General features: G+C 43.5%; 1 protein-coding gene across 2 annotated transcripts in view; it reads right to left on the bottom strand.

Moving 5' to 3' along the window:
- TMTC1 (transmembrane O-mannosyltransferase targeting cadherins 1) overlaps positions 1-24,505 on the bottom strand; it is a 147,647-nt gene that overhangs the window by 65,435 nt on the left and 57,707 nt on the right. For both annotated transcript variants that reach the window (XM_068661808.1, XM_068661816.1), the window contains exon 8: positions 13,883-14,072. In XM_068661808.1, coding sequence (XP_068517909.1) covers positions 13,883-14,072 — 190 coding nt within the window. The remainder of the gene's footprint in view (positions 1-13,882; positions 14,073-24,505) is intronic.

A 24,505-nucleotide genomic window follows, 5' to 3' on the forward strand; every position in this document is an offset into this window, starting at 1 on the left:
ACTGTTTTTCTGTATTTGCATACCGTCTGTGCATCTGCTATGTCCAGAAAGTGCAAAAACACTGATGACAGGATGTATTATTGTCAGTATCTCTTCCAATGTCAGTGCTATTGTATGCAGCTCTCCTGGGACGCCACAGATAGCACCTCAGAGGCACTCCATATTGGTGATAGTGTGGATGTATATATTAACATGTCCATCACAATATGGCCATATGAAAATATGCAAGTGCATATTGCACACAGACTGTGGTGTGCAATCCTAAGTGTTTATAAATGAGGAAAAGCTGTTCAATCAGTCACATTTTATGTACAGAAAACTAGCCCCAAATGGCACATTAATGCAGTCATTTCATCCCTTTCGAGACAATACGTAAACTTGAAATGGTACTTCCTCACACGAGGTCTCTGTACTCATACAGAGCTGGAAATTTGAGGCTTGCTATATATTAAAGCTAATGTCTTTCACTTAAGCTCAGTTAATGCCCTTCACTTGAGCTCACTTCAGCATTGCTCTTTGAGGAGAAATCTCATTGCCACATGCAGTTTAAAACAACTGATCTGCATGGCTGCCACGAAGATCTCAGGATGCAGTTAACCACCAGCAGCCTCTGTTCCCACCACAGAAAGAGCAAAGCCTCCATAGGCAAGTTGAGCTTCACTATTAGCTCCACCCCAAGATGTTGAATCACTTTGTGCTTTCTGTTGATCTCAAAGGATAAATTCAGGCTATCCGAAGGGTAGTACTAGGTCTGTAAAATCATCCAGCCAGGCATTTGTGCTTTCCTGCCCTGCCTGTGATGCTGCTGTCTCATCAGTCACCACAGCACCGTTCTGCATCCATTTACAGAAGTCTCGCTTTGTCACATTTAGAAACAGATGCAAGCAGAGTTGCTTAATGGTTGTAGGACTGTCTAATTGTTTCGGGCAATTTCTCAACTTGAGAGAGCAAATTGACTTACAAACCTTTAGCTGGGGGGGGGGCTAAATTTAGAAACATTAAATGAGATTTTTGAGTAGAGGAGCAGAGTCCAGTCAGTGATGTGGGGCCAGGCAGTACAACCTGCCTTGCTTTTGCACACCTAGAGACTGCAACACCAGCTACCACTGGCCTAATCCATGGCTGAAATTCAGAAGTCCCAGCGTTATAATCCTGTTCTGTGGAAAAGACCATGAACATTTTCTGTGGGCACAAAACACAAGGGTACATTTTAGAAGGCTAATCTGGCACATAGCCACGTATCAACCCACTACAACTACAGGACTGTATCATTTATGCATACTAAGCACATTTACTGAGGACAGGATCTCTCTTTTCTACCTTTAGCCATCTGAAAGCTGGCCATTTAGGCTGGACTTAGTATCTAATCTACTGCTTTAGCCAATGAAAAGCACACGTGGCAGGTGACTAAGCATCCTAAGGGACTCCAGTGCTGCTACATCACGCACCCGCTGCAGGGTCTTTGTTCCCTCAGGCCTAGAGGAATGTGTTTAGGTGGTTCAAATTACGTCTGCTCAGAGAGTGTGATGCTATCAAGGTTGCCCAGAGGTGGACCATGGTGCTGCCTCAGCTGTCACACAAGCAAGAATGACAAGCAGTACCCTTGTATCTTCTCAAACACACCAGCAGCACGTTACTTCTCACAACCACTCAGCAGTACCCTTTTCGCAGACTTTACTTACCAGTTTGCAGTACCAGGTTTAGCCTGTTTGGTGAATGCTCTTTGAGAAAGAGATACCAGTGTACAAGCGTGGATGGTACCAGAAACCGTTTAAATGAAGAGGAATAAAAGGTAGATTGACTTTCACCTAGATAAAAGTCAAGACTGAGTCTGAATACTGTAGATATACTTGCTACAGAAAGAAAACTAAGTTGGAAGATTGTTTTAGGAAAATAATCACTTTTTGAAGGCAACTTTCCAACCAGTACCAACTTCTTAAAAAGGCATCAGCAGTCCTGCACTGCAAAGAGGTTACACATTGAGCATCTGTCCCCAGGAATGAAAGGGGGTCCCACCAAGTAGAGTGTTTGGAAACCCCTGAGTAAAAAAGGACCTGATGTTGCTTTAAAAAAGAGTCTTTCTACACCTAGTGAACTGCAGGTTCACCAAAAAAAGTGCACTGACTTCCCCTGGACTGAAGAAGAAACGAGAGGCAGGGAGATAAAGAATTCATTTCTCCAGGCACCTTTATTAATACCCACTTTAAGCAGCACCACAATTACCTGCCTGTCGTCTACTTTTTCAGTGCATTTAAAACACAGTTACTACTGCCTTCCTGCAGTCACAGCAAAAGCTAAAATACATTACTCCCACAGCTCAAACTGATACCAATCCAGAAAGCTGATGAGCAGAGGTACCCAGCGATGCTCATTTGGGCTTGTAATTACAATGGAATTGGACAGAAAAAAAGAATGGATTAAAAATTATTTCTCAACTCTGAATGCAGCAAATTATCAGTCCTAGCTCAAAAAAACTCTGGACATGTATTCCATTCCTCTCCTGCCTCTTGACACTACTTTCCCTTCCCACCTTGTCTGGCCTAATTTTGGTGCCCATGTGCTGCCATCACTCTGCCCCACGAGTCTGCCAACAAAGACCCAGAGGCACAAGAATGTATGTTGGGCCAGAGGGTGTGCACGGCTAATGCAGAAAACGTTCCCCACGACACACTCGTGCTTTAAAATGAGCCAGCTATCAAATAGTTCCCCAGTTGTTGTTTGTTAAATCAATAGCTGGGGAGGCAACCTCTAGTTAACCTCTCTGGGAAGGACACGGTGTTACTCAGGGCTGCAGCGCTGCAGATAAGCGAAAGAAACTGAAAGCTGGGGAAAGACAAATAAAACCTGCACATCCGACGCAAAAAGGGAAAATGTGGGAATTGGCCAGGCTGAAGGAGAAAACAGTACTGTGGGCCTTTTCTCCCCGCACAACAAGTCACAGCTCTGGACTAATGTCATTGAAGGCTGCCAGCTCGGTCCCTCCGGCAGGGCTCCCGGACTGGAAGCAGCACTCACGGAGAAGCAGAATCCTCTGTGGCGCCACTGCCTTCTGAAACGAGACGTATCTGGCAGCTGGCAGCGCCCTTTTTAAAGCATTCAGTTCAGGCAGAGGCTTTTGTTAAGACCAGGTCCTTGAAGGCCTTGAAGTTTAAGGGCACTGGACTGAGCATTGTTTGGTTGCGTTTAAACTTTCCCATTTTTAGGAACGCGAGGTCAGGGTTTATAAACCCTTTATTTGGAGCTGCTCTAGCCCTGTGTGTCAACGTGGTACCCTAGCCAAAATAACAAAGAGCTTATTACTTGTTTTAGGGGGACATGATAAGAGTTGTCTTTGTTATTCTAAAACAAATGCACAAAACAAAAGAAACGAAACCCAATGGATCTGTGACTTCTGTTCCCTCAATGGGCCCAGCCAGGCTTCAGCTGGTTTTGTGCTGTGCATGGTCTTGCTGGTGAGCCACTGGGTCAAACTGATGAGCTCGTCCCACAGTCACTCCAGAGCTGGGTTTGGGTTTCTCTCCTCCACCCAGCCATTACCTTCTCCAAAACTTGTAAGCACGCTTCGTGTACCTGACACCTTGACGCCCCGCTGCTGTGCCCTGCCTCGAGGCCTGGCAGTAGGGTCTGCCATCGAACACAAGCTGTAGGAGATTGCCCTCCATGTTTTGGTGAAACAACAAAAACAACATGTAGCTTGTTACATTTTTCAAAATGATTTGGTTGGTGACTTACTGTTTAATTACTCTGGTCATCTGAGCCACTTATGAGACAGCTGAGCTAAAGGTGGCAGAGCCAACATATTGCGAGTGCCCAGAGCAATAGTAAAAAGCTTTTAAAGGGGTAAGCAGTGCTGCTTGTCTTTTTTTTCCCTTAAAATAAAAAATCAGGGACTGAAATTACAGATCACTCCACTCATTTTACAGAAAGGCAACTCCTTCCATCTCAAAAATAGTGCTTTCTCTGGGAAATATTGCTTTCCTTGCTACCTGTCACACAGATCTCTGGACCAAAAAAAAAAAAAAAAAAAAGTGTATTCAAATTAATCTTAGAATGATTTTAAAAATATTAAAAGCCAACCAACTTTAAAAACAGATTAGCATTCCTTACATCAGATAGTTTGGTGGGAGTTTTCAAATTCACATCTAACTGGAGTTACAATTAGGCATTCATTATACTGTAACCAAAATCAATAAAGAAGAATTTTTAACCCTGCTACTTTTACCCTGCTACTTTTCATGCATTTATCAAAGAACTAAAGAATTCGTGCCTTCCCCCAGATGGAAGACGAAATGCCGTCACACTGTCTCAGACAAAACAGAAAAGAATCATTTCCAGGTCAAAAACCATCAACACAGCAATAAATCTCAAAAATTGCTTCCTTGGCAATTTGGAAGAAAAGGACGAAAGTCTAAAGTTTACAACTGAAAGAGCTTCCACGGTATTACTCATAAGACATATTCCTGAGCTACAAATAAATATCTTTTTCCTACTGTTACACTGCAAGTCTTCTGCAAGCCATAGCCCACTAAGTACAAGTACAGGACATACACAGACTGCTTTGAAATATCTGTCATAAACTATGGACTTGCATAAGCAATTCTCTACCTTTCCCATTAAGAAGGCACGGTCTGAGGTGCCAGACCCATCAAACCTTACAGCGTGATGGTGGGACTCAGGTTTACACTCCCTGGCACCTCGGAGAGCCGAGGCATCCAGGAGCAGAGCTGCAAGGACAGCCCTCCTCCTGGCTCAGGGAAGACAGCAGCTGGGCAAACAAGTGCAAGCAAATTCAGTGCTGTTACAACCTGAAGAGGTTCTGAAAGTGCTTATACATGCTCGCCTGTTCAATGAGAAGGTGGAAATCGAATGGGTTTAATTTCTTCCTCTCACAGCTTATTTTGAGAATGAGGCAAGCGTCACCTCTCCACCATTTAGACCCAACAGCTCCACGGAATAAAGACTTCCTTCCTACCAGAGGCATAAATCACCCTCTGCCAAGGAGCTCCGGATGGTCCATCACAGCCAGCGAGATGTTATGCTTGGAACATCTGGCTGCAAGTGCAGAGAAGCTGGCATCCAGGAAAGCTGGCAGTGCACGGCTGCGTGACAGCAAGAAACGCTACTGCACATTTTCAGGCGCTTGCAGGCCTGGGAGGTAAGCACATTACCCATGAAACGAGACAAAGATTCAAAGGAGCTCCGAGCCTATCTGCAGATCACAGACAGGATTATAATTCTTCAGAAGAATTCTTCTTGTTCCTAAGAGCCATTTGTGCAGGCGCTTAGTGCAGACCGCACGCCAACTTAATTCACCTACTCCTGTTGTGTCGGTCGCTCACGAAGCCACGAGCAGCTTGGCAATGTGAGGCCTCACCAGCTTGTGCAGGCCACTGGTAGCATCTCACACGGCATGAGGTCAGCATCTACAGCATCTACTCTTGCACAGCGTTAAAGATAAAGGGATTATTATTAAAGGGATTCTGTAGAAGCATGTCAAATTCACCGTGCATTCATGCATAAGTGATAAAAAGCAAACTTTAGCTCATCAGGAAGCAGCCCTAGGGACTCACTCTGCCACAGGAAGAAGTGGCTGTTGATGGAAAGCCAGCAGGAGCAAGCACTGGGCGCTCCCAGTCCCACCTCTCTGATGCAGGCACAGACCGAGAGGTGATGACAGAGCTGTACAGTGCCCCAGGTGCCATCAGCATGGTTTTCTAAAGGTCACCAGCAGAAATCAGGACGGGACACGTACATCTATCTTCTGTGGCCAAACAGGAGGGCACTGGGGAGCTGTGACTGTTTCGCTCTGCTGCCTGAGCAACCGGTGCCAAAAGTCAGGTGTCAACAGATGGTCTGAAAAATGCAAACGTTTGGTAAGGCAAAGGTAACTGTCCAGCTTCAGAATTGGCTCTGACTCCGGGCTTAATCAGCTTGCTCCCACAAAAACGAGACACAAATTCTGTAATCACCACAATTTATCAGGAGTTTCATCCTTTCGCCTCATCCAAAAAATTAAAATTAAAAAAAAAAAAAAAAACACAAAAAAACCAGTAAATTGGTATCTTCAGTAGTGCCAGCTGCATGAATGCCAGGCTTAGCAAGTCACTGTCTTTCCTGAAAATAACTCTGTTTTCCTTGGTGACCATCTAGTTCTGATAAAATCACCCTTGGCTACTGCTGACTAGAACTGAACAAATTTTATACTGCACTGATAGTCCAAAGCCGTGGAGATTTCCAGTGCTGTTTTGATCACCAGTGCTGACTATTAACCATCTGACATACGGATCCCTTTTCTAATATTTGGCGGCAGCAGCAAAAACTACTTTCCAGTTCAGCAGCAGAAGGATCTGTTCAGGAACTGGTACGCAGGCAAACAGAAACCAGTCAGAAACAGATTCAAAACCTCTGGAAGCATCACTGGCTCCCTGATCAGGGATTATCTGAAAAGAAATCCTTGGCACATATATCTCTGCCTGTCCTGGTGAGATCAGTCACTTCCTGTTTTCAGAAAGAAGCAAGTTCTGGTCCCTACCACTAGGTAAAACCGAGCTTGTTTTTTCAATGTTGAAAGTACCAAAAAAATCCATCCGTGGAAACAGTAGATGTTCAGCAGCTCTGAAAATCAGGCTCTCAATTATGGATTAAAAGCAGAAAGTAGTCCTTTTCCAATTCCATTACCCACAGCAGGGCACAGAATTATATTCCATTAATATTTCATCTTTCATTTCTCTATCCTAACATAAAATTTTGATATTAACTATTTTCTTTTCCCCTGTACACCTCAGCTACCCATGCATTCAGCTGTGTGTTTACGGTATTTCTTACCCAGCCTTCTGAAATTCCCTGAAGAAATATGCTCTTCTTCCCAGCCCCTAATCTCTGCGGCTCCTAATACCACATCAGGAGCCGATCTGAACAGGATACAGGAGCACGCGCATCCTTAAAACAGAAGTGGAACATTCCAAAAGGAAACACGGAACTCAATCAATTGCTCCAGAAATTAGAAAAACTGCTTTTGATCTTGTGGTTGTTTTTTTCCTCTCCCTTTTTATTCTGTGACTGCAGATTGCTTTACTATATGGGAAAAAAAATACAATTTAAACACATGCACACTGCTTGCAGTGTGTACAAGCACAATCTTTGGAAAAGAAACTGTTCGTGGTGGGTTTGTCCTTAAAGAGGTAACACCAAACAAGAGGATCCTATTAAAATCACACAAGAGTTTGGCTCCTTAATGCTTAGCTCAGACAGCTAAGAGCAGTGAGCATCGTTATCACCCCCAGCTATGAATTTCTTGGTCCTCATTCTACCTACCTTTTCCTTCTCACCCCTGCTATTGTGCCTCTCCAAAACCATCCAGCTCTAAGTGGGCCTTGAAAGACTAACTCAAACCAGAAGGAGAACACAGTGGCAAACAAAAAGACTGTCTCTGAAAATACAGCAATTCAGTGCTGATAAGCTGAGCACGGCAGAAGTAACTACCCCTATGAAAGGCACCTGCCTAGTGCGGCAGACTCCTGCAGGAGTTAAGAGCCCATTTGGTGAGATGCTGAATGTCGTCATGGGGAGAAAAATCAGAGCTGCTTCAGCCATGGCTGTATTTACTCAGAGTACCCCACTCCAAACCCTTTATTCCAACCATCGACCGAGAAGAAAAATCTGACAAAAGGTATTTTGGCAGTTCCCGTGTTTGCTTTTTTCATGCAGGGCAGCAATCGCATACAAACAGGCTAAGGAAGGCTGCTTCTTTGGCTTGAGCTCGATGGCTGGCACCGCGAGCACGCCGGGAAGGCTTTCGTGTGCCTGCAGCCCCAGCGGGGATCCCCAGCTGATCCGCTCGCAGCATCCGACGGAGCAGGAGGGCAGCCAGCGAGGCGAGCAGAGCTCCTTCAAGGGGCTCCCCCCTTCCTGCAGCTCTCACCAAACAGAGTCTTTCTGGCTTATTACTCTCTCCCCGAAGCAAACATTAACAACAGAAGCAGCACCGAAAAACCTCACTGCTACGGATTAAGAACATCAGTCCTGACCTTCTGTATGTGGAAGGAATTCAAGTGGGCCCTCAGGAAAATGAAAGCAGGATTTATTTTAAATGGACCTTTTATGGAAATGACTGTGGTTTCCAGCTCGTCAGATACACTCAGTCGATAAATAGCCTTATTCACCTTGCCGTGTCTTTGAAGCAGGTATTGTTCTGCGAGTGTTGTGGCATATGAATTTTGCAAGGCACAGTTTCTAACTGCGCCGGTACTACTGCAGAGCATTATGAAAGGCTACTGTTCCCCAGAAAGGTCCGTAAGCTGGGATTTATTAATGAAATGCCAAACCTGGGAAACCAGGCAAAGGTCTCAGGAGGGCAGGGTAAAGTAAATAGCATGAGAGAATACACATAATGAGTGCCAGCAAAAACAACAGAAACATGCACACAAAGAGAAGACACAAATGTGTTCCTCTCCTTGACGTTATTAAACATTGACAGCCAAGAAATACACTCTGTAAGAGACTCAGGAATACGCTGAGATGATATTCATACATATAAAGCACCGGATAAATGACAATATTATGCCAATTACGGCAAGAATTAAAGTCATAATAATTTGGTATAAAATGCCTTGTCTTGGCTAAGAAGCACTATGCAGAGAAACGTAAAGAGGCAGCATTACCTTAAAATTAAAATTAGCTCTGAAGTAAAAAATAACCAACTGTAGCATATAAAAGAACAGAAAAATAATATATATTTCTATCAGTTGCATGCAATGACTATAAACTGAAACTCCTAACTTCCTGTGCCATATGTAGCACTGTCATATACAGCAGCAAAGCGCATTCTTTAGAAAGATATGTCCTAGGGGATGCTAGAGATTATTTTTTATTATTGATTTGGAACATAAGCGGCACTCCCTCCTCAGACGTGAGCAAACTGTTGCACAGCACTGTGTGCTCCCGCTGAGCTTGGGGAAGGTGCTGTGAGCCACCACAAGCTACCTCAGGAGCACCAGTCAAGTGCAAGACAAGCCCCAAACTGTACGAGGCATGATAAATTCCCCCAGACTGGTCACGTACATTAGCCACAATTTTGAGTTGCATTTCCAGATGGCCTTGCTGTGAATTAACCCATCATAAACACCTGAGTGTTCCCACTGTCAGCCCTCCCGTGGCTGCCCCTACCTGAGGCTGTTCCCCCAGGAGGCTGGTACCGTACCTAAATGCAATCAGATCCATCAGGTGCTCTGCAGATACACGCACGGCCACAGCGACAGGACAAGCTGCATTTTAATCATGCTACTAATTAAGCAGTGACCTAAAAATGCCACGTGGAGTGGCATTTCAAACATCTGAAGGGTTTCCCTTTCACACTCACTGAATTATGACATGGCAAAGAAATAATTGTTATCCTGACAATATGCCAGGAAGTTCCTCTCCAGTTCACCAAGTGCTCACTGCTTCTTCCAGCACACAAAGGCCCTTGGGGATGTGAGTGGCCATAGGCACAGCCATGACTATTTTGTGTTACTGCTGGGACTTGGTGATAAATGTTTTCTAATTTAAGGAGCTGCAGTTGTTTCCTCATTCAGATCCAGGTCTAGAAAACACCACTACAAAAGTACTTTTTAACATTTGAGGTTTCACCTTTTCTCTTTGCTACTAGATATTTGAAGTACATGGCAATGTATGATGCGTAATTTTTATAAATATCTCATATGTAAACAAAATTGCTTGGCTTAAACCATACAAAGGAAGGTTTTCAGGAAATGGAAAGGAACCTGGAAAATTTAGTTAAGATTCCAAAAAAGACCATGACCCTGGCTTCCACCCCACTCCAAGAAAAAAGACTGGTAGTTACTTGCTTAGCCCTATCAACTTCAGGATACTTTTTGGGTACTGCGCTGTCCTGTACCTGACAGCTGAAATACTAGTTCACAGAACTTAGTTGCCCCGTAAGATTAGGTGTGTGTCTGCACAGCACTTTCAGAAACATGAACTGATTTTGGGGCAGTCATGTTTGGGGCCAGGAGGTGATGATCCTTGTGAGTCCCCTGGATATATCCTGTGATTCTCAGAATATTCTGTGATTCTGTGGCAGATTATTTCTTTGGCCTCGTAACTGGCTTGCTGGGAAACTAGAACAAGTTGGTGGCTCAGCCATTTCACTGACACCTTTGTAATCAACCTAGTCACAAAGGTGAAAAACACACTGAGGCCATTCCTTGTGTCTGAGGCTGGCTTTGAAAATGAACAATAACCAAAACTCATCTTTGTTTTCCAACTATTATTATTCCTCTGGGATGCAAGCCCTTGCTACACTGTCCCATGCCCTCATCATATCCTCACTATGCTACTCGAAGCCCAGCCAGACTGGTGAGGAAGTTCACAGCAAAGAACTGAGGATGCACCTGAGGATGTCAAAATCCACTGATAACTCTTGGTGCCTTGGCTAAAATAAGAAGACCAATTTGCAGAGAATACTGGGCATCTGCATGGCAAAAAATCAAGTCTCAAAAGGTTTCAGAGAGGCTTAACAATGGCCTGCAACTTTTCCACATTAGTCACTATGAAAAAATCTTGGCCAGAGATGACAGCGAGGTCCTTTACTCCCACAGCGGACATTGTGGGAAGTGTGACAAGGAGCAGGCCTTTTCTTTACTCCTGTCGGGTCTCCTGAAGACAGTCATTAATTGTTGCCTGTGATAGGAATGAGAGGATGGTTGTGCATTTAAACTTGCTGCAGAGCAACAAGCCTTCCCTGGGAGCTGCTCACAGGGAAGCTCTTTCCACCCTCTTTGGCCAACAAGCAAGAGGGATTAGCACTATGCACATGAAACAACCCAGTGAATAAAAATTACATGCAAGGAATTGATAAAGCAATTTTTACAGCAACTTCCTCATTACGTAAGGAGATCAACAGTGAAAACACAGGAGGAGGAGGAGCGAGGTTTCTCACTCCAAACAATAACGAACTGGATAGCTCCCTTCCGTTTCTGCATATTTTTCAACACAAAAACTCTGTCCAATCTAGTCACAGACAAGCTTCAAGCAAAGCACTTATGGGTAGAAATCTTGCGCTGTTTCTTCCCCTTCTGAGGTAGAACAACATTCACAAAATGAAACGGAACAAGAAAGCTTCATGCCTTAGATGTCCTTTATCAGCATCACACATACATGCCAAAAGGGTTATTACCCTAATCACGAAAGTCGACAACAAATTAGCCCTGTTTAAAATTCAATGGCAATGCAGGCAGAAATCCAATACATGCATTCTCTAATTACATTCCATGTAATATATTCTGCGAGTCTCCTGTGAGCTTGTTTTGTGCATACACGAACCACCTCTTGCCACTGGAAATCAATTCAGTGTTCGTAGCACAAGTGTCTTCAGTTCTGCCAAAACAACTTCTAGCGTTTCCATCCTCCATGCCACAGAAAGGAAGTACTAGTGCCAACGAGAAAGAAAGAGGTTTTGTCCTTTCTTATCCATGCACACCTACACACTCACAGAAAAGGCACACAAACTATTTGCCTATTCAGTGTAAAGCCATTCCTTAGAGAATTGCAAGCTATTACTTCCAGGTTAGGCTTTTCAATGAAAAAGGAGAGAAAATGACTGCTAAGACAGCTCAATGTGTTTGCTTCAAACAGAAACCAGAACTTCTTACAGTTTATGAAATGTGAAAAATCAGTGATGCTACATACCGACTACAGCACAGTGAGAAGTAGCATCAGAGGCTTGACAGAATTCTTTCTTGGGGGTATCAATGTCGTATTAAAAGCCACTGCTGTTGCATTTTGAAAGCAGCTTTCTTAAGAGCCTAATATAATGAACTGTGCCTGCAGTTCAAGTGTCCTAACTTCCCTCTTGTCTCTGTGGAAGACATCCCTGCGAGTATCCAAAGCCAACAGGTTTTTGTTTTTTTTCCAGGAGAAGTGTCTCTTCCTACTCAGTACATCATAATCAACTTCATACCACCTAATGGCAATATCCTAATTGGATTGTTTTGCATGTTGCTAAAAATAAAACAGAAAACAGCTTCAGAGAATTAGATTTTCTGAAAATCTGAATATTTCAGCTACTTCTAATTACACCTAAGGCTGGGAGAAGCATGTCCAAATTGACCTTCAATATCCATTCCCAGGGTCCATGTTCAGTGGGTTTGCTGGGGAGTTGAGACTGATTAGAGCATTTTTTGAGAATATGTGATTGTTCTGGTTTTACTTGTGTTAGACATGAAAGAGGATCACTTTGGATTTAATTCATTCGGTGTTTGGGGTTTTCAGAAGAAAACATAAGGGATTCTACACAATGAATTTCAAGGCATTCAACAAGCAAATGTCTGGAAAGTGAAATTCACTTTGCTTGAAGCAACATTAGTGGTGGTTAAGAGTAAAACAGTGAACTTATCTTCACAAAAAAAAAATAAATAGAAGCTTCAAATCAAACAGTGGCATTCTTAAATCCAGACTGAATTGTTTTGCCTTAAAAAAAAAAAAAAAAAAAAAGGCACAGGAGTAAAAAAAAAAAAGTGATGAAATCTAGATACTTAATGCACAAAGTGTTTTTGAAATACTTTGTTTTCCATTTTCACAGAAGACACACAATTTAGTTAGCCAAAGGAATTCTTCTGGATTACCATTTTACCCACATTAATGTAACACAAAATCTCTAAGGATAATCCTGAAAGATTTTTTCTCAGCAAACCAATGACACTAATTTTGTACACAGTACCAATTCTGACAACAGGAGATGAAATAAAAAGCAACTGAAACTTCAAAGAATGTGGAATAAGGTTTTTCAGAAGTGTTCAGTACTGGTAATGAGAATTTTATCATTAACTTCCCCGGGAACAGGATTAGGTCTAATACAAACATTTCTGGGTATCTCTAACAGTGAGTAATGAAAGCAGGAGGAATATAAGGTGATATAAAACCTGCAGGTAGAACTAGTGAATACCTAACGTGGTATTTTCCCATATTTCCCATACAGCACCTGTCAATGTATAATCTAAATTAATGACGCTGCAGTCTCAAACTGTTTGGTTCATTTTCTTTTGGGAGCACAGAGACGACTAGCAGGGTAAACCGAAACATATATATGACCTGCATGGCTTAGCATAACATAGGTATTAAAAACCTGTCACTCCTCTACTACATCTTTGAGTGAGTTGTACATTTACATTTAAGGAGGAGAAATTTTGTACTATTCCAAAAATTATGACATACACCCTTCCTAAATAAACTTCCACAACACAACTGCACAAGGAATAGTTTGTTACCCACTGTAACCTACAAAGACACCCTTCCATGTCAGTCCACATCTGTTCTCTTGCCCCTCACAAGCCTGGTATACCCTCACTTTCATTTCTGCAATAACAGTGGATCTGAAATGCTGAAATGTGAAGCTTGGATTACTATCAACTAGATCATTTAACCTAAATAACATTTTCCACATCATTTCAAACTTCCTGCATCCCCTTACTTCTCATCATGATGTATCCAACATTTAGGTTTTAAAAGCGTAGTAAAGGTACAGCTACAATAATTGATTTCATTTTCAAAGGGCTCTGCAGATGACAGTCCCCAGTCCTGTTTGAGTCAAGTGTCTATGGGGAAGGCTGAGACTACTCTCACCCACTTCAGCAGGTTTGGATCATTAACACTAATCAAAGGCAGGGCTCTGGGCCAACTTTTGCCCTCAAATCAAACCAATTAGAGACTGAGATATTCAGCTAAAGGGGCGTTTTCATCTGTTAAACTTGCCTGCCTTAGTTATGTAGTGGTGTGTTTTTTCATCTCAGTCCAATTTATTTGGGAGGAAAATTTGCACTTATCTAAAGATTAGGAAATAACAGATTTTAAACAAAATGCTGTATTGCATTTTTTTCCATCTTACCTTGAATGCAGCAATGCAGTGTAGGCTGAGTAACACCAGGACCACGACCAGCAAGACTGTGGCCAAGTTCCTCACGTCCCAGACAGACTCGACCAGAGGGATACTGCCGACCTGCCAGTCATAGCACAGGGTAATCGGTGCCAGCAGAAGCCACGCATTGAAGGCCAGAAGGTAGGAGTAAGTTAGAAACCTACAAAAGAAAACAGGTAATGTAATACAGGGCACGGCTGCCAACACCACGAAACATTTTCCTTATACCAAAACAGAGCTGAGTTCACACAGATTGAGATTTTGGCATTTACCACTTACTAGAGAGAAGGAGGAACAAAACAGCCATGCATTCACAGGTAACCCTATCCCTCTCTGTCAATAAAGACATGCTAATGTGGAGAGGGGCTGGGGGAGGTTAGAGGGTAGGCACAACTTCACCAGGCCATTTAAAGAGATAGCATAAAATCAGTAATATTTGTGTGTTTTCCATGCACCAGCCTTCAGAAAACTTTACATATCTTAATATTGCACTCAGATGTTTTACTTTGAATTGACTTGCTATCAGTTTCAACTACAAAATATTACTTAATAACTAAGCAGGTACAGAAGGTGGCTGTAGCGAGGTGGGGGTTGGCCTGTTCTCCCATGTGCCTGGTGACAGGACGAGGGGGAATGGGCTAAAGTTACGCCAGGGGAGTTTTAGGTTAGATGTTAGGAAGAACTTCTTTACTGAAAGGGTTGTTAGGCACTGGAACGGGCTGCCCAGGGAGGTGGTGGAGTCACCATCCCTGGAAGTCTTCAAAAGACGTTTAGATGTAGAGCTTAGGGATATGGTTTAGTGGGGACTGTTAGTGTTAGGTCAGAGGTTGGACTCGATGATCTTGAGGTCTCTTCCAACCTAGAGATTCTGTGATTCTGTGATTCTGTGAAGCGTATCCACCTGTTGCACAGCACATTGCATCAGTCTTGCAATTCCAAATACCCTTTTACCTGAGTTTAACTTCCAGTTTAGGATTCTACCCATGTGCACAATATTGAGCATTTAAAGTCAGACCTCTCCTTCTCTCTTTGCATCCCAGCACAGAGAGAAAAGAGAGAGCAAAGGAGGCAGAGGGTGATTCTCCACCGATCCCATTACAGCTTATTAGGACTGGGGACAGCCATAAAAGTGAGGGGGAAGTAGGGAGCCTTTTAAATTGTTGTAATCTTCATTAATTGGCATTCTCTGTAGGGAGGAAAATAACAGAGAATGGAAATGGGAAACCACACTGCCCTATGGGAAGTATGCAGGGATTGCAGAGGTCTGAACAAGAACAGCATGGGTGCGACCCGGTTAAAGACAAATAGAAAACAACAAGAAATAAAACATCCCCTCTCTCCCCAGCCTTTTTCTGCTTGGCACCTACTTGCCGAAAAAAAAGCTTCTCCTTGAAACCACATTTACAGAAGTTCAAATACATTTGAGGCTGGAGATTATTCCAGCAATCATGAAGTCTACCAAGCAGAACTGCAAGAGCCTTTGAATAGACAAACCCTTCCTTCGTCTGAAAAGGGAAAAGTCCACATTGTACGCAGCACAAAAAAAGGGCACATACGAAATAAAAGAAAAAACAAAAGGAAGATAGAATATGTTATCCTGCATAGGATTTCTTCCATCGGAGCCGCCTGCTTAGCTGTTGTTATCACACCCAGTTGCCATGGTACCTTAGCAAGTTTATTAAAATGATAACAAAGGATCCCCAAGAGATGTAGAGCCAGAGAACTGCTTCACTTGCCACTTCGAAACCTACCCCTTTGGGGTCAAAACGCAGCCTTTACAACAACAGTTACAGCATTATAATATATTTGTGGCAGGAGAGGGAAGATATTGAGGCTAAATGTGACTCCAGGCTGGCAGGATGGAATTTCCCAGCTGGGTGCTGGGCCAAGACCTGGGGATGAACCAGGCCTACATTTTTGTAAAAACATTTTGAAATAACCACAAACAGTTAGGATATCAGTTTTCTTCTCTTTCAAAAAACCAAACATCTCCAGCGGCACAGCAACTCAAAAGCAGGGAAGGTTAAATAGCTGGAATAATGTTTCATTGTAAACAGTGGAAAAGGCACATTCCCATTTCCCCCCAAATCAATCTCATTTCACAATTCTGATGGAAAATGATGTATTCTCATATCTTGAAGGGTTTAAAACCATTTGGCACGTTTCTCTTCCATTCTGCCATTTTTCTCCCTGAGGTAGTAAACAGGGAAAAAAGTGAGAGAAAATGCATTTTCTCACTTAACAGCAACAGCGATTAAAAGGACAGTTTCTATTTAAGAAAGCATCCCTCAAAAAAAAGCAATGTAATTCTCCCCAAATTCTTTGAATTTCGATTGTTCATGATAATTGAAGAAACAACTATGTCTTTTTTTAATTAACAAGCCAATCTCTTCTGGCCAGCATTACCGAGAAACCCAGCAACACAAGACCTGGTGCAGCTTGCTCACGCCGGGGTGCTCGCAGCGAAGTTACACGCGGCGCTCCCACACCTCTGCTCAGCTGGAGAACAGCAGAGCTGTGCATCGCTCTTAATACAGCCACAGCTCGGAAAAGGTTGCCAGGATCTATTTACAGCTACTTAAAAGCCAAAGCGAGATCCATTCCTAGCTTTACACTGAAATGCATATCCATTTATACCAATCTGAATAATGTCATGGCATATAACATTGTTACCAGTGTGTATTTTAGCATTTTCAGAAGCCTTGAGTTAGGTTTGTACTCGAACCAAGTTTTCAGAATAATTGTCCTTCTAAGCCCTGCATGTTACCATTCTCAATAAGCACCAAAACATCCATGGAAGTTGTTTAATGAACCACGACACACTGCAAACCTTCTCCTGCTTACCCAGAGCAGGCTTTCAGACAGTGAGATGGATTGACAACTGGCTGAACAGCCAGGCCCGCAGGGTAGCGGGCAGCGGTGGGAAGTCTCCTTGGAGGCCAGTAATGAGCCAAGTACCCCAGGGGTCGGTACTGGCTCCAGTCTTCACATCTTCATTAACGATCTGGACAATGCAGTAGAGTATGCCCTCATTAAATTTGCTGCTGATACAAAACTGAGGGGAGCAGCTGACTCACCAGAGAGCCGTGCGGACATCCAGAGGGACCCTGACAGGCTGGAGAGGTGGGCGGGCCAGAACCTCCTGAGGACGAACAGCCCCAGGCACCGGGACGTGCTGGAGAGCAGCTTGGCAGAAAAGGGCCAGGGGGTCCTGGTGAACACCAGCTGAACATGGGCTGGCAACGTGCTGTTGCTGCTAAGAAAGCTAATGGCATTCTTGGCTGCACTAGGTGAAGTACTGGCAGTAGGTGAAGAGGCGACCCTTCCTCTCTGCTCAGCATTGGTGAAGCTGCACCTGGAGTGCCACGTCCAGTTCTGGGCCCCCCAGTACAAGAGAGACATGGACATACTGGGAAGAGTACAGTGAAGGGCCACCAAGATGATCAAGGGACAGGAGCACCCCTCCTATGAGATGCTCTGCCTGTTTGGCATGGAGAAGAGCAGGCTTGGGGTAATCTCACCAATGTCTACAAATATCTGAAGAGAAAGTGTACAGAAGATGGAGCCAGGCTCTTTTCAGTGGTCCCCAGTGCCAGGACAAGAGGCAATGGGCACAAACTGGAACATAGGAGGCTCACTCTGAACACCAGGCAGCCCTTCTGTGCTGTGTGGGTTGCCCAGAGAGGCTGTAGAGTCTCTCTCGGTGGAGACCTTCATAACCCACCTGGACCTGCTCTGGGTTGAGCAGGGGCTTGGACCAGATGGACCCTGAGGTCCCTTCCAACTTCAACCATTCTGTGATTCTAGGCAGGAAGAAACCAGAAGATATTTTGGATCTGTGCAAGCTGCAGCATTTCAGCTAAAGACAGACTAGACACTTTTCTGCATCTTCCCTGATAAGACAGGAGCTGATAAATCATTGTGCAGCACAGAAGAAATAAGCAGTTTGCTGCCATAACAATTTGAGTCAGTTTAACAAATTTTAAAAGGAATTCAGGGTAGCCAGATTAGAGCATGTTAAAGCATTTCTGATGGAAGGTTAGGTCACACTGCTGTGGGAGATGAGAAGACAGACTCCGGGACGTGCGCTGCCCAGGAGAGGTTTATAAACAAGTCTCCTTTCCTCTGTGCTTACAGGGTTTTCATCTTCTTCAAAAGCCATGTGCACAGCTCACTGCCAGAGGCAGCTCCCAAAGGAGATGGACAACTGCTCTGTTCCATTACTGCAATAATTAGCATCCTAAATACACTCTGCCAAGAGCGGTGAACTATTTCAAAACCTGCGACAGTCACTACTGCCTTTGCCCAGTCAACTGGTTCACATCTCCAGACGTTGTATTAGAGATTCCTTGGCCGGGTCTCATTGTCAAGCCTGAACACTCTCCCTGAACTTGCACGTGCCAAAAGCAGACACAGAAAGCAAGTCCCAGGAGGCTGCTGCCTGACTTTAGCAGGACTTTTTAAGCCGCAAGAAAGCCTCAAGTGAGCTCTGATCCAAGGAAAAGTTTGGATATGCTTTCAGCTTTGGCAAACTGTCCTACAATGAGATTGATGGCTGTACAAAATAAGGCAGTAGAAACTATCGCTATTCTAGGTCCTAGAAACAGAAAAATAACAAGATGCTAATAATAGATAGTGACAACCGTGCTGCTTTTACTTGTGGATCTCAACAGCACGACAGTTTTCCATATCCATGTGGCTCTCATATCACGACACTAACTAGGGAGAAAGCTAGATGCCCGAGAAACGTTTGAAGAACATTCTCTCCAAAGTTGACATGGCAAGGAGATAATTTGCAAATTCTGAATACTTGAAGATTTGGGAACGATTCCAGGAGCTAATTACGTTTCAGAGGCCTACCTGCAAATGGCAACAAAAGTATTTTCTTTTAATTAGTTGACTAAGTGAATTACATTTTAAATTAATGATCTTCTCTATATTGCTGTTCGTGTCTCTTGGAATTCCAGGGGAGAAAAATCCCTGCCTATAACATCTCCCTCTCATCAGCTAATCTCAGACAAGGCAGAGTATTACTGGTGATGTGATTGGAAGAATCTGCCTCTTAATTGGCAACCAGTTTTCCCCCAGGCTGGTTAACAACATTTGCATTACAGCAGAGTCATTTTTTATTTGCAAATTGAACGTGGAAATCCAAGTTTCAGCAGGTGTCAAGTGTTGCTTTTCCCTTCTCAGAATCTCTGGCACACTCAGAAAAACAAAACTTCTGTAGGTAGCAGGTGTTGTCATGGCAATCCAGTTTGTTTAGTTTTAAATTTTTAAGTATAAGTGTACTGTTGCATGCCTTATTTAAGATAAATACAGGATGACTCACATCTAGAACCCATAGCAGAAAACAACTATCTCAACTGATTGCTTCTACTGCAAAAAAATGAAAATAAAGGGTGCTACTTAAAGCCATAAACAATACAACATAAAAATACTTGAGGGATTGTCTGTTACCCTTTGCTGTAATAGAGACTAACGAGCTTGGAAAAGCTCTAGTCTCAGCTCTGCCAAACCCGGACGATCTGAGCACACGAAGATCGTGAGACTAGCTTAAAATATACATATAGTTACAGAAATTTATGAGGAGTTTCATTTGCTATCTGATTTGGGAGCATTTTAAGTTTTTTTCCCCAGTTCCCAGGGAACAATTATAGGTTTCTTTTCAAAACTGAGTGATCACAAGATTCAGACCATGCCCTACCAAGGCTGCGTGGAAAAGTGAGGGCCAGTGAAACTATTTGTTCTAGCTGCACACAGTGGTGCAACCTACAGCCTGTCCACTTCTGGGACAATGCATCACATCCCCGACAAATAACAGGGGACCACCTTTCCCCCACAAAACCAGTGGGGTATACATCCACAAATGTAAGGCTTTACTGCACTAAGGATTTCAGCAAGGCAAGAGCAAAAAACATTCTCCTTCTTGGGAAGAAGATGGACCTATCTAGGAGATGGGTACTTGAAGTGCACTAAACTGGTGCTTTGGAAAAGGAGGAGTTGCGTGTAAAAGGGTGGGGGGTCTCAGAAGCAGGAAGAAGATTGTTGTCCTTTCAGAAAACCCTGATGATGTTAATGGTCTTCTCTGAAGGCAGCCTGCCTGTTGCCAGGTACTCAGGGAGCTTTCACTTCAGGTAACGGTGAGAAGCATGCCTTTATTAGGGAAAAGAGCTTCTCACTTGCATTAACAGCTGAAGTAACTTTAGCTCCAGGCTCTCTTCATCCACTACAAAGCCCTAAAGCCAAATGTGCTTGATGAGCCACTTCACAACACTGTCCTCCCAGGACACATGTGGCTGCAATTATAACCAGGTGGTGTTATTTAAAGGTATTGTCTTAAAATTGTATGTATTTGCGCTTCCCCTGGGGAGCTGCCAGTCCAATCATACCTTCCCACACGAGTTTATTTTACGGATCTATTTTACATTGTCAGCCTAAACATTTTCTTTTCATAGCCTTAGAAGAAAAATATCGTGCTGTGTCTATCCAGCACATCCTGTGACAGTGGAGTGAGAATACACAAACAAGAGAGAGACTAATTCCAATTTAACATCCAAATCCAAGCATCAGCTAGGCAGAAAATACTCGTAATGGGAAAGTGCTTGTGCAGTCCCTTTCATCAAAACTTTCACATCTAGGGGAAAAGAGCTGTCAGTAGTAGAGGATAGGAGCAGAGGAGTACCAAAAGACTGCTGCAACCTGATGAAGAGCAAGGCAACTCCCTGGAAGGTGGGTTGGCATGCAGCAGGGGCACAGGGGAGCACTGGCGGAAGGGCTCTGATCTGGTGAAGGGCTCTAGCAGTTGTGTCAGCTCTGCTAAGAATCTGAAAAATGTCAAATTCTTCAAGAGGAAAGACTTTCAAAGAGCCTGTGCATATCCTGTGAAACCCAAGCCTGCTGTCAGACTTGCAATACTGGAAAGCCTGGGACTGATCTCATATCTTTTTTCTTCCTCTCCACAGGCCTGTGTGCTGTGAGAGAAGCGTGCCCGGTGATCAAACACTGTGCTCAGCTCACCTCAGCCCCAGCCATCCCTCACCTGGAGCTTCCCGGCCTGCTCCCGAAAAGGCCCACTGAGGCAGCAGGGATGGAAAGTCCTCAGACAGCAGCTGAGATGCCAGTTGCTGATCCTCAGGAAATTAAAAACCCAGAGGTTATAAAGTCACTGTGATAACACTTCTGGAAATGGTCGTTGTACCTCAGAGCATCACCTACCCCTACCCTGTGCAGGCAGGAGTGAAAGGGCCGCCCAGAGCACAGTGCTTTGCCTCAGAGGCTGGTGTGGTGTAGCCTTCTGGCATGTGCTTTGAAGAACAAAATGCATTGTCTACAGGGGTTGACAGCCTCTGCTTCAGCTGCACTCGTCCACTTCAAACACCAGCTTTCAGCAGGGAAAGCTCGTGGTGGAAACAGCACCTCAGCAAGCGCCATGGCTTACCAAAAATGCCTCTCCAGCTGACTTCCAGAAAAGCACTACCTACACCTGCATTTGTTCATTAAACCAAGAAAACTTGGATATACTCAGATTTGAGGATATACTCAAATCTTTCATGTGGCTCTGGGAGGGCAGGTTCCTCGGGGAACATAATGCTACTGTAGGTTGGCCTTTGCTCTGTAGTGTCATCTTCCACACATGCTTCCCCTCCCCTTCCCCCCATCATTACAATAACAACATTTTACATTTAACGTATGACCTGTCTAGCCCTGGGTAGACCTGATAGCAATTCTGACAGACATTGCTGTTTTACTTTTCGTACAGATGTGGGCCCAAATTCTGGGTGCCCAGAGAGATTGTGCATAGGGCTGAAGAAGGTGCACCTTTGGGCACACAGAAGAAAGCCCTGACTAAGCATGCAGACCTTTTCTACTCAGGAAGCACATCCAAACCCGGCTAATTAAAAGGCTGATGTATTGCAGGGGTCCATTTTAATGCCAACTCCCAGCTTAAGGTCAGTGCAAATCGCATACCAGAGGCGTCACTACTCTTTACTGCCTTGGTAGAAGTGGCTGGCACAGAGACCCACATCTCCAGCACAGGACTGCCATGTGCCTCTCTGCAGTTCATCCCCTTGGATGCTGCAACCACAACGATTAAATGCTCCAAAATTAGTCACAAATCCATATGAAAACGCCTATATGCCATTTCTTATCTATAGATAAAAATTCTTATAAGCATTTCTTCAGCTTTCTGCAGGACTGAATTCTCATTTACCTGCTTGAAACACCAAAGAAAAGCAGAAAGCCAGCTTACAGAGAGAACAGTTCAACCAGAGGACAATGTCATCAAGGCAGAAATGTGTTAACTATTTAATGCAACAACACAAGCCAGACTGCTTCATGACCAGAGTGATCAGCCAAGGGACAACACGAGGCTAATGCCGGAAGAAGTTAATAAAACTTGACTTCCAAAGATACAGTTAGGAAGAAATACATTTTCTTAGTTTGCAATTACTGGCAGGATTTAATGTTTCACACACCTTAAGACATGCTGTACAGTGGGCTTTTTTCCTTGTCTTACCACAGTGCTAGTAACACAATCTGTTTGTTCGGAGGCCTCCTACTTCTTTCCCCTCAAGAATGGGGGAATAAAGAAACGTTGTGCAAAACGTCTGAAGCGTGACAGCTCACCAGTCAACACCCTGCTAATACTCTAGCTGCACTTCAGCACAGTTTGCACAAAGCTCTCCAAACCTTTCTAATTGCTTTCTTCCCCAACTTTCATCTAATTCAAGCAAGAATTTTGTAACAGAGGTTTGGGATTGGTTTTTGTATCACAACTGCTTTCCCATTGCAGATGTTGGGATGCCACAAGTCACAGTGACTGGAAATCTGTGTTCTCTAGGGTAGGTCACTGGAGAAGCTACTTATTTTCTATAGCATACAAGATTATAATGGCAGTGCTTAGGAACAGTGGGATTCCCAACACTTTCATTTCTGCCTCAGCTGGGAGAGGGAACTATGGACAGATTTCTTCTTATATCACCCTTGCCAAAGCAACACAGTGGAGCGAATGTGGTTTTCATTTATCTCACTGGGAGTTTTAAGGTATTTGGGAATATTAGAAAATCCATCACCTTTCAGGGATGGAAAGTCATTTTCTGACTCGTAAAGAGTTTATTTGAATCCCCACTCACATGTACTTGTAAAGATTGTAACTCAGTGAACATACTGAACAGTGTTTTTTTTGTTTTGTTTTGTTTTGGTTTGGTTTTTTGTGTTTTTTTTTTTTTAAGATTGAAAAACTCACTATTTCACGTTTCTTCTTCCAAATAGTTAATCAATTCTCTGTCTACATTAATATAGTCTCTCTCAACACCATCCAAGATTGCATACAGGTTAAACACTACATATGGTCATGTTCTAGGGCCAAACTGCACCACACAAACAGAATGCCCAGACTAAGACCCTCTATCCAGCAGTGACCAAAAATTAATGACAATCAGAGCATAGAAGAAAAGGATAAGATGGTACTTTTTTTCCTAGTTTCTAGCTACCAGGTTGGATGTGGTTTCTGCATATTTAGTAGCCTGTATATCTTTTTTGTTTGTTTTCTTGTTTTGTTTTTTATTTTTTTAAATAGACCAGAAAACCCTCTTCGAGCCTGCATAAACTTTAAGCACAGACACAACATTCTACAGAACAAGCTCCCCAGATCAGTTATCTGTTGCAAGCCACATCCTTGGCTTGTTTTGAACCTGTTATCCTCTTAGATTTTTCTCATATTCTTTAATTTCTATATGCTCCCCTCCTCTACACAATTATAGATACAGAGACCTCCTTCCTAGCCTCGGTCACCTAATTTACATTACAAGCATTGTATGGCCTGAAAAAATCTGACCTCTTTAGCCAATACTTTTTCAAACCCAACCATAACTCACTTCTACCCCTACTCTTTGCCACTCTCTAATAATCCTTGACAGCTTTGGGACACACCATACCCGTACAGCCCAACACCTGATGCAGAAACCTTGCAAGAGTTAACAACGCTCCTTGGGGTTCATCCTATGCCAGGCAAGACCCCAACTCCAGATCTAACCTCATATATTTCACAACGACTGCCACACATTTCCAAACTATTTTTTTTTATTCCATTTGTTGTCATCAGCCTTCCTCCTAGCCCTATAGACTTGGCAAAGTCTTAACATAACTTTCAGTCCTGCTGAAAACCATAACATTTACCCTGGCAAGGCATGCACAGTAACCACATTTCCAGCTCAGTGCAAACGAAGACTTGTGCTTGCAAGCAGAAACCTCTATTTGTGCTGTCTGATTTTCAGAGTTACAACTCCTCTGCTGCCTGAGCCACTAACCCTTATTTCAGCCGTACTTCAGGCATTAGCAGCCACCTCAACACTGGCCTTGCTTTTGGCTTCATGGGCTTTGTCTTTTTTATCACGTAACATTCTCAGTCTTCAGTCCCAGGTGAACTTGAAGCCACTTGGCCTCATACTGTAACCCCATTACCATACTCCATCCAGCCTCAGAGCTGCTGCAAATCTTGATACCAAACCTAACTTACCTACTTTTACAACTCACCCAAACTGCAAATAACATCCTGGCTTTACCCTCAATGCTATGAGCTGCCTTCAA

This window comes from Anas acuta, chromosome 1 (assembly GCF_963932015.1).
Source record: "Anas acuta chromosome 1, bAnaAcu1.1, whole genome shotgun sequence".
In the NCBI taxonomy this organism is placed as follows: Eukaryota; Metazoa; Chordata; class Aves; order Anseriformes; family Anatidae; genus Anas; species Anas acuta.